The sequence below is a fragment of the Lutjanus erythropterus genome, chromosome 8 (assembly GCF_056507025.1).
Source record: "Lutjanus erythropterus isolate fLutEry1 chromosome 8, fLutEry1.hap2, whole genome shotgun sequence".
Taxonomy (NCBI): Eukaryota; Metazoa; Chordata; class Actinopteri; order Lutjaniformes; family Lutjanidae; genus Lutjanus; species Lutjanus erythropterus.
In genome coordinates this window covers 39,407,501-39,418,116 of record NC_139324.1, presented here as the reverse complement: position 1 = coordinate 39,418,116, position 10,616 = coordinate 39,407,501, and the positions used below count along the sequence as shown (strand labels likewise).

General features: G+C 39.7%; 2 protein-coding genes across 3 annotated transcripts in view; one reads left to right on the top strand and one right to left on the bottom strand.

Annotated features, from left to right (window-relative positions):
* The first annotated feature begins 319 nt into the window (after positions 1-319).
* On the top strand, positions 320-5,768 carry wdr4 (WD repeat domain 4). The gene is made up of 11 exons (XM_084725511.1): positions 320-467; positions 1,031-1,096; positions 1,308-1,454; positions 1,547-1,703; positions 1,869-1,981; positions 2,134-2,194; positions 2,393-2,497; positions 3,420-3,484; positions 4,730-4,916; positions 5,111-5,180; positions 5,416-5,768. Exons 1-11 carry the CDS (start codon positions 382-384, stop codon positions 5,595-5,597), a joined length of 1,239 nt encoding a protein of 412 aa, XP_084581637.1. The 5' UTR covers positions 320-381; the 3' UTR covers positions 5,598-5,768.
* Positions 5,769-5,822: 54 nt separating this feature from the next.
* pde9aa (phosphodiesterase 9aa) overlaps positions 5,823-10,616 on the bottom strand; it is a 42,807-nt gene continuing 38,013 nt past the window's right edge. For both annotated transcript variants that reach the window (XM_084725510.1, XM_084725509.1), the window contains exons 15-19: positions 10,300-10,404; positions 9,088-9,216; positions 7,906-8,001; positions 7,756-7,821; positions 5,823-6,258 (exon numbers count right to left, since the gene is read on the bottom strand). In XM_084725510.1, the coding sequence (XP_084581636.1) occupies positions 7,771-7,821; positions 7,906-8,001; positions 9,088-9,216; positions 10,300-10,404 (381 nt within the window). In that variant the 3' untranslated portion in view covers positions 5,823-6,258; positions 7,756-7,770. The remainder of the gene's footprint in view (positions 6,259-7,755; positions 7,822-7,905; positions 8,002-9,087; positions 9,217-10,299; positions 10,405-10,616) is intronic.

The following is a 10,616-nucleotide window of genomic DNA, read 5'->3' as shown; positions in this document are numbered from 1 at the left end:
ACGTATCTCGCGAGGGTTTCACAATTCTAGGGTTCCCATCATGAATGTGATAAACACCAATGCGGGTGTCGGTTGTGTCTAGAAGGGACCCACAGACCCGTTAAAGATATCGCGAGAATTGATATTTTAACAAAATTCATGATTTTCCCTCAACTCTAACCGAGTATTTTTGACACTAAACCTACGCAGATTTAAGTCACACCGTTGCCACGTCATAAAACATAATTAGGTTCTACGGGGTGCGCAATGGAGAAACAACGCATACAATTCTCGCGAGAGTCGTGCAAATCAAGGGTTCCTTTTGAAACAGGGCCACGGTTCTCATCAAGGCACGACGGCTCTCCGCGTGTGCTGCCTCTGTCGCATGATACACAAACAGCCATGGCTGCTGTGGGTTTCTGTGGAGACTGGTTCATTTTCACCTGCGACACGAAGCTCGTAGCAGTTCACACCAAACAGACAAACAGGTTTGAACCTCTTTAAACTTGTATTTCATTTGAACTTTTATTTTTATGAGCCGATGGGTCAGATTAGCTTTGCAGTGTTAGCAGTGCTAGCTAGCAGCTGTACACAGGTCGGAAAAGACTGGGAGAGCAGGGAGAAGTTAATTTTATAAGTTTTATGTTTACATTTGGAAACGTGTGAGAGGATGAAGAGGCATCTGTGTGACACAGTTTGGCCTTCATCACCATCATCATCATCAGGTTATGTTTTGTGCTGTCTTCATCTGCAGAGTGACATGGTCATAGCTGTGTAGAAAGAATTCTACTACAGTATCTATCTATCTATCTATCTATCTATCTATCTATCTATCTAAAAACAACAGACTAAAATATAGGCTATGAAAAGCAGCGTTAATCTTTTGTTAATGTTGTGTTTTATAAATTAAAGTCTACACCAATAGGAACCTCAGTGTTTAGGTGAGCTGAACTGAGCTCACACCAAACTTCATTAAAGATTAATGTCATTATGAAACTGGCACCGTACAGGAAGTAATGAGCTGTTCTGTTTTGTACTTTTTTTTTTGCAGGGACCCGTTTGTGTTTGACTGCAGCGCTGCTGAGAAGAGACCAACGAACACAAAGGATGACAACAGGTAAAAAAAACAAAAAAAAAACAACAAAAAAACAGGTAAAACCAGGCAGATGGATGAAGTCTGTGTGTTTTATAGTCCAAAGTCCGTTATAAAATCTGCTTGTAACTAAGTAGATAGGTTGTATGAGACCAGATTTAAAAACATGGAAAGACTGATAGATCATTTGGAATATGAATATTGTAAACAGCTTTATGATTTTGTCTGTCATCAGTGATGGTGGCGCCTCAGAGGAAACAGGAAGTGACAAGGTCCTCGCCTTCACAGCATCTCCGTCTGGAAAGCTGGTGGCGCTGACGGATGACAACAAGAGGCTGGTCCTGTTCGAGCGTGAGCCGTCATGGCGCTGTGTCAGCACCAGGTAAACCTGAAACTCTGTCAGCCGCTCACTCTGGACACATAAAAGAACTGACAGATGTGGTAATAATGTGTGTGTGTGTGTGTGTGTTGCAGGTTTGTGGTGAGGAGGTGCACCTCCCTGCTCTTCAGCCGGGCCGAGGACGAGCTGCTGGTGGCCGACAAATCAGGAGACGTTTACTCGTTCTCAGTGGTGGAGCCGCAGAGGGAGGGCGAGCTGAAGATGGGCCACCTGTCCATGTTGTTAGCTGTGGTGAGAAACTCCAACAAAGCTGTATTGATAACAACATGTGTCCTCTCACGTCTCCAGCTGGGAGATGTGTGCAAACAGTGAATTCACTGCATTCATTACACTCACTTATTGATGCACCATTTTGTCACAATATGAGTCTGATTTACCTCGTCTGCTGTCTTTCAGGCCGTGTCACCGGACGACCGGTATATCATCACAGCCGACCGTGATGAGAAGATCAGAGTGAGTCACCTCAAGTCTCCGTACAACATCCAGTCCTTCTGCCTGGGACACCAACAGTGAGTGACTGAACCTCAACGGGGAGAAAAACAGCCTGAAATACCTTTATAATACACTGAATATACTGACAGTTTCATTGACGTTTCTCAGTATAACTAAAGTTTGATTCAATCATTACTGTCCCTGTGTTTATTGTCCTGTTTCCTCTCAGGTTTGTCAGCGCTCTGCTGGTCACTCCGGGTCATCCACACTGGCTGCTGTCAGGATCAGGGGTATGTTTGTGTGTGTGTTTCATTTTAATGTTAAAAAATGAAACTTTACATGAACCTAAAACAAAAAACCAGGTTTACTGGGACAAGAGTTTGTGTTTTAATGCAGCAAAGATCTGCTGTACAATAAAACTTTGATGGTATTTTATTAAAGCTGACTCAGAGGTGAGTCTCAGTGTGATGTGTGTCTGTGTTTGTCAGGACGGGACTGTGAAGCTGTGGGAGTTTGAATCCGGACGTAAACTGCAGAGCTGCGACCTCAAAGAGCTGGAGGAGACTCCGAGCTCTGAGGACGACAAACAGAAGGTAAGTCCAGAGGAGATGAATGGACGTCTCCTCTCTGTGACATTCAGACAACAGTTTATTCATGGAAACATCAGCTGCGCTCTGTTTAACCCTTTCTGTGGCTCCTAAATCGAATCCCTTCATCTCCACGACAACAAATAGGGACGATGGCTTCAAACGAAATCAGATTTAGGGATTTTAAAATTTAATAAAATGTCTTCCAAATGATAAAGAAAATATTTGAAAATGTGATTTGTTCAGTCTGAAAGGTTAATATTCTTTCTTTGTCTTATTGTATTCTCATGTCCAACGTGGATCCAACGCCAACATGTGGTGATATCAACATCTATAGTTTTTAATTAATAAATAAACATTAAAAAGACTTAAAAAGAGCAGCGCATTAAAAATAAAACATACTTTGTCAAAACTATATATCCAAATAAACATAAACACACAACACATGTCATCATGAGCAATGCATCAAAAGAGGCCCAACAGTCCTCTGAAAATAAATATTTTCACCGGCAGAATAATTAAATTAATAATGTTACCATGTGTGTCTGAAATATCACCGAATTTCTCAGGAATATTGATTAATCTGTCGATTACCTTCTCAATTGATTAGTTGTTTGGTCCATGAAATGTCAGAAAATGTTGATCAGAGTCCAAGATGTCGTCCTCAAATGTCCTTAAAGATATTCAGTTTACTGTCAGACTGGAGGAAAGAAACCAGAAAATATTCACATTTAAGAAGCTGAAATCAGAGAATATTTATTTTAAAAAATTATGCAAAATGATTAATCAATTATCAAAATAGTTGGTAATTCATTATATGATCAATTAATTGTTGCAGCTCTTATTAATATATTAATTAATGTGCAGGTGATGGATTTAAAACCTGTAATAAGACACCTCTGCTCTGCCTGTCTGTTTTATTTCCCAGAAGCCCACGGTGTGCAGAATCAGCTGCTCTCCTGATGCTCGCCTCGTAGCCGTGCAGTGTGAGAGGTGAGTGTGCGTGAATCGGCACAGGACACACAAACACACACAAACACACAATAAAAACAAAGGTGCTGTGTGTGTTGTTTCCTCTGAGAGGCTTTTAGACGTGTTCACATCTTCTCTCTGTGCAAACATGGAACCACGTTATTAGTTTCTGTGAGTCGACTGCTGCTGTTGTCAGACTTTGTTGTTTCCTGCTGACGTGATTCACTCTGAGTGAGGTGCAGGTGGAAATTAAAGGTCCCCAGAATGTTTTTTTTTTGGAAGAACTGCAATCAAAATGTGCAGGAATGAAAGGAAATCCAGTAAACTTTCCATTGCATTAATCATTCATTGTTTAGTCTCTAAAATCAGTGTATCATCAAATCACCAAATCATTTTATTGTGCTGCCCTCTGGTGGACAAATTCCTGAATGGCGACGCTGTCAGATGTTTATTAAGAATGTAAGTTTATAAAAATCTGCACCGTCTGAAGACTGCAGACGAGCAAACTGTGACTGAAACTTAAACATCAGAAAAACAATAAAGGATTTTTTTTAAAAAAAGGAGCCGTAACAGTCGTGCAGAGCGAGTGAACATGTTGACCTCAGTTCTCACACAGTTTAGTGTCGGGTTCAAACCTTTGTGTGGAGCTGCTGAATCTGTTTTTAACTCTCACATGACGGTAACATGTCACTCTGCCGCTCGCAGATATTTTTACTTGTGACCGTCAAATGTATTTTTGGCACAAGGTCACTGTGGAGGTCACAAGGCTGTAGAGTAAACTGTACCCTGTAAATCCCCAACACACACACACACACACACACACACCTTTTTTGTTTTATTTGTTTTGTTTGTTTTTTTTTGTCTGGTTTCATACCACTGTGGCGTGTAACCAAAATAAATAGCGAATAAACAAAACAATTAGAAAAAAAAACAAATCAAAAACCAAAACAAAACACAACCTCTAAACAAGGTTTCCAGTATCAGTTCCTCCAGGAATCCAGGGGCCTTTTTTAAGAGATTATCTTAATTTCCACCTTGGAGTTTTTGAAACACTCAGAATAACGTTTGATCTGGATTCTGGGTGGGATTTGACTCACAAATCTGTACCCCAGTTTTGTAGGTCAGAATTGATCCTGGTTTGGAAATACACGAAGTTGAGATTTAATCCTGTCCTGATGATTCTGATCTGGATTAAAAGTTTTGAAACGCTGTCCCTTGATGATGGGGGACCAGCTGATCAGTGTGATGTGTCCTGTGTGTCCTCAGAGTGTCCAGGGTTCAGTTTTTCTCTCTGAACCAGGAGGCTGAGGAGAAGCTGGTTCCTCACGGCAGCCTCTCTTTGCCCCACCTCCCCCTGGACGTGACCTTTGACCCCGAGGGACGACTGTGGGTGCTGTTGGACTCCAGTGACTCGCCGCTCCAGATCTACACACACAGACGAGACTCCTGGGAGGTACGGAGGGACGCATTCACACACAGTCAGATACTGACACCTGCTGGTTTGAGATGGATGAGAAGACTTACTGAAAAAATCAGTCAGTCACTCAGACGCCTCAGTCGACTGAGATTCCTCCAGTCGAGCGGTTTTCTGTTTCACCTCGTCTTTGTTTGTTTATCATTGACCTGTGTGTTCTGCTGCTCCTCCAGTGTGACGCTGAGAGTCCTGAACTGAACAGAGTGAATGAAGTCTTGAAGCCTCACTGGGAGACACTTGAGGGTGAGTCACTGTCTCACACACACACACACTCACTCGTCCACACCTCCACCTGTTCCTCTGGCCTCCCCCTCTCACATGTTCATCCCACTCACGCCCTTCACAGTTTCTTTTGCTGATTTACTCAAAATTCTGTTACAACTTGGATGAAAACACAAATAATGACGATTCAAAGTGTTAACCAGCTGTGGTTTCACGTCGCCAACCTTTTTCCCCCTGCTGTTCTCTCGCACGACAGCCTCCGCGAGGACCAACAAACGCTTCGAGCACCTTTACAAGGTGACCTTCGACAACGTGGCGGCGTACCTGCAGAAGAAGCAGCAGAGGCTGGAGGAGCAGCAGCTGAAGAGGACGAAGACGCAGAAAGCAAACGGCAACAAGAAGGCGAAGACGGAGACGTCAGAGGCTGTAACTCGCTGATCCTCCTGAACGGATTCTTAGAAGAAGAGACATCTATTATAATAATTATTATTATTTCCTGTATGAACGATGAATCTGAGTTGAATTTCCGCCCCATGGCCTGTGTACATGGATTTTTACGTTTGGCTCAAATTTCTGGTTGATTTTTAAAAATAAATGTTGCAGCTGACAGCTTCTGTTTCCACCGTCATCACTGTTTGAAGAGGAAATAATTAATAATCACAGTTTTATAATTAAAGTACTCTGTTTATTTTTTTATAGGAAAGAACAAAAAGTCACTAAAAATCTGTACAATCTGTAAAAAACAACACATGTCAAATAAAAAACAATGCAGATATGTATCTAAATATTGTTCACTGAAGTAGTCTGTGCTGTACAAAAGAGCTTTGGATTGTCCGCCTGGTTCTCCGGTCCATCAGTAGTTTGTAACGCTGTCTCAGAGCTGCTGTCTCAAACCCGCTCCGTCCATCTTCCTCTTCTTCTGTGACAAACTGGACATCCAGATCACCTCCTCCTCTTCCTCCTCCTCCTCCTCCTGCTGCTCCTCGACAGGCCGGAGAGAGGAGGAGATGACAGAGTGATGATGGAGAGATCTTCAGTCCGTCACGGACCAACGTGTCTGACAACTTCACTTCACTCTGGTGCTCTACGCTCACTGGTGCTGAGACAAACACAAAAAATGCTTTTAAAATCAAAGTTTTAACCTCTGATTTCTGCCAGAGGGATGGAAAAAAAGGATCTGGGGGGAAATCTTTAAAAACGCTTGACTTTCCAAAGTTTGAAAAGTGCTTGGATTTTGCTTTTAAAATATCTGAAATCAGAAATCAGAAAACAAAAATAGGTGCAAACATGTGGAGCATGTATGTCTGTCTGCTCCACATGTTTGCACCTATTTTTCAAATCTTTCTGTTACACTTTCTCCAAGAAAATGGTCAATAATGTTGATCAATGTCAAAGACGACGTCCTCAAATGTCTTGTTTTGTCCACAACTCAAAGATATTCAGTTTACTGTCAGAGAGGAGGAGAGAAACCAGAAAATATTCACATTTAAGAAGCTGAAATCAGAGAATTTAGACTTTAGACAAAATGAGACATTTGAGGACTTCATCTTGGACTTTGATCAACATTTTTCAACATTTTATGGACCAAACCACAAATCAATTAATACCTGATTAATCTAGAAAGCATTAGAACATGTATATGATGGCAGTTTTTGAGTTTCCAATGATTCTTATAATTCTTAATTTTTTATAATGGAATGATTGAAACATGCGTCTTTGTCACAAAAAAAACAATCATGCATTTTGGTAATTTGAGATTTGTCTTACAGGTTTTCTGGAAATATGACAAAACCTGCCGGGTCAAAAATATCCGTACATTAATGCTAACATTTGGTTAAATGTCTGTTTTTGGCCATTTTCACCTCACTTCCATGTTTCTGGCTGTATCTTTGACAGCTCCTCTTTCAGCTAAATTTGTTGCCATCATGTATACGTGCTCCTTACAAGTGTACGTAAAGTTTTGACCGCGGCTGAACGGCGTTGGAGAAGCTTGAAAAAGCCTGAAAACTGCTTGAATTTGACTTCAGGAAAAGGAGCAGGAAACCTGGAGATCCTGAATAATAGTAATAAAATAATTTCTTATTTTGTTGAGATGTTTTCTAATGACTAAAACATCTCAACATAATAAGAAATCATTTTGCATTCTTTCTCGTATTCTTTATTTTTACTTGCATACTATTTTATATTACTTTGATTTTTATTTTAGCGGATTCTATTTTTTGATTAGATTTTTTTTTTCTGATGTGAAGCACTTTGTAACCTTCTAACTTCTGATTGGTCAATCACAGCCCTCTGTTATTTCTTTTTAACAGACTGTTGCTATGGACACAGTTTTGATCACAGACTCTGGAAGAACAATACGATCATTTTAAAATTAATATTTTGTGACAGATAACTGATTTTTTTTGTATAAATGGGATAATGTACAGTGAGCAGGTCATTATTGTGATCCTCCTTTAAATATTAGCTCATGGCAATAACCTTCTTATTATAATGACTGACAGGATCTTTTTTCATCACATCGGCAGAAATGTTCCTCCAGAGAAACGTGTCTGAACACTGACAGCAAACATGAGGAGTTTCTGTTCCTTTGTACCTTTTTCAAAACCTTTTACTTCTTCTTCCCTCCCATGGTCAAGTTCTCACTTTTCTTTTTCTGCACCTGGAGGGAACATCAGATGTTATGAGCCGCAGTCGCACCAAGGACAAACTGAATGCATGTACACACACAGAAACACACTCAGACCTCGTTCATGGCGTCATCAATCTGTTTGAGTTCTTCGTATCGGTCTCTTGACTCTCTGAGTGGCTGCACCATCGCCTCCTCAATCTGTGGGAACAGCTGGTACACACACACACACACACACACACACACACACACACACACACACACACACACACACACACACATACACACATAACTTTATGTTACATAACTGTATAACTGTCACTTTTAAGCAGCAGCAGGTTTGATCATGTTTCTCTGCAGCGAGGAGTAAATTTAGGTTGATTTTTACACGTATGCATCATCACTGACAGCTGGAGAGAGACACAAATTTTACATCTTTAAAATGCAACACATCGCATTGAAGCAGACTAATTGTACAACACTTTCTCTGTTGCATTGTGGGAATTTATGAAGGAATAACAACAGTAATAAATTTCTCACTATGTACTGTAGTAAATATGAAGTGAAGTATTCAGATACTTATTATTAAAAACAAGACAAAAACATAAATTCATAAAAATACATAAAATCAGAAAGAAGAATTGATATGGCATTAAAGGAAGACATTGAAGAAAGTTACAAAAATACATTTTTAGAAACACGTTGGAGCCACGTCACTGAAGGAGCGCCTCCAGGTGGAGACACTTTGAACTGCCGTCTGAGGCTTTAACAGGACCTGGGATCAGGTATCAACATCATCTGATCTTGTGAAGAGTTCTTGACTCAAAATGAACTCACATTTGTTTCTACATGACAGGACTTTACATACGGTGTCAAAGACACGTAGAAACAGATGTTTTGCGGTTCATGTTTTCTCTCTCACACTCTCTCCTTCACTTCCCTGCCATTTCCCATCTGTCTATGAATCTCTGTAATCAAGGGAAAACAGAATTAGGGTCTAAAGTTAGATTTATAACCATGAAAAGCTGTTCAGGAACTGAAGTGACGTGTGGCTGTCTGCAGAACTACAGAAAGTGGTGCCCACAACGTTGTGTTAATTAATGAAGATAACTGTTTGTAAAGGATAATGTATTATATTTCATAAGCTTCTATGTTTTTTTATTTACCAAACTGACTGATTAACACTGAAGAGATCATTAAAATAACTTATTTAAATGTTATTTCACATCGGGTGTAAAAACTCCCAGAACCAGTGGAACCTCCTTCATCCTCACAGTCTTCAGCGTGCCGCTCCCTCACCTTCATCACGGCCTCAAACATGGGGATGAGGACGAACTTGATGAAGCCGATCTGAGCCGTCGGCTTGGTGACCTTTTCTCTGTCCATGAACGGAGCCACGGGAAGCCCCTCGGCCTTTTCCCTGTCGCTCTGAACACACACACACACAGAGAGAGAGAGAGAGAGAGAGAGAGAGAGAGAGAGAACAGAAACATGAACATTAAAATTATAGATCGATTTCCTTTTTTATATCGATGTTTTCTCTTAGACGGCTTCATCACTGCTGACATGATGGAGGCTGAACGCAGCTACAGAAAGAAATGACTCCAACAAAATGAATTTTTCATTTTACAGAGTTATATTATGTTTTTTTTTTTATTGTTCATTAGTGTCGATTTTTATTGTTTTTAATTTGTTTTCAGTTCAGTTCCAGTTAGTTTACACTGTTTTGCTCGTTTCAGTTTATTTTTATTGTTTAAAATGTTTAATTTTAGTTCAGTTTTTATTAGTTATAGTGTTAGTTATAGTTTTTTATATATATATATATATATATATATATATATATATATATATATATATATATATATATATATATATATATATATATAATATTATTCATTAATTTAAGAAGTTCAGAACAGATACTACAAACACTTTGTGAGAGTCCCATAAACAGATGCACCAAAGCCTCCTAAAACTGATATTTCCTGTATATTTCTATTTTTCTTGATTTTCTAAGTCTGACATCTGATGAAGGGCTGCTGTCTGAAACATCACGTGGTGATTATTATTTTTCTTATTATTATATTATACATTATTTTATTTTATTAATTTTCTTTTTTAAATAAAAATTTCCAAAAGGAGCAGTTTCTGGTGTGCGAACCGATTTTAGTTTTTTCTAAGGACACAATATCATTTCACTTTTTTTTTTTCGTCAAGGTTTCGTCAAGTTTTTATTTTCATTTCAGTCGACAGAAATATTTTATTCACAGGTACTTCACTGTAATAACTTTGCTGTGAGTTTTGGTCTGAATATTTCATCAGAGGCTTTGGAAGCTTTGATTTGATTGATTTGATTTGATTCATCACATATTAAAAAACATGTACATAACAATAGGCCGAGGATCGAACCTTGTAGGACCCCAGACAGGATATCAGCTTTAGGAGAGGAGCATGAAGAACAAAATAAAAGCGTGTCAGTTTGAAAATATTTCCCCTCTCTGACGGACCCACCTGCATGAAATACTCCTCCAGGAGGCAGTCGACCCACGGCTCTGCCACCTCCATCGGCCGCACCTCGTTAGAGATGTCGCAGCACTTGATGAGAACCATCTTCAGCTGCAGAGGACACAGAGTCAGAGGGCAAAGGTCATCATCGACACAGACTTACTATATGAGCAGTGAATGCAACACTGTGTCTGATCGCTGGACAGGTGATATTTGATAGTTTCAGCAGCAGACACACAGGAAGTGATGAGAGAAGGACAGAATCACAGACAAGTACAGATGTTTTACTGAAGTAAAAGTAGTAGACCTAAATATACTTGAGT

What these genes read in the sequence shown, in the direction of transcription:
- wdr4 (XM_084725511.1), top strand. Translation starts at nt 382, where the DNA reads ATGGCTGCTGTGGGTTTCTGTGGAGACTGGTTCATTTTCACCTGCGAC. An exon ending in CACACCAAACAGACAAACAG is followed by an intron (nt 468 to 1,030) that starts GTTTGAACCTCT and finishes TTTTTTTTGCAG; the next exon opens with GGACCCGTTTGTGTTTGACT. An exon ending in GGCTGCTGTCAGGATCAGGG is followed by an intron (nt 2,195 to 2,392) that starts GTATGTTTGTGT and finishes TGTGTTTGTCAG; the next exon opens with GACGGGACTGTGAAGCTGTG.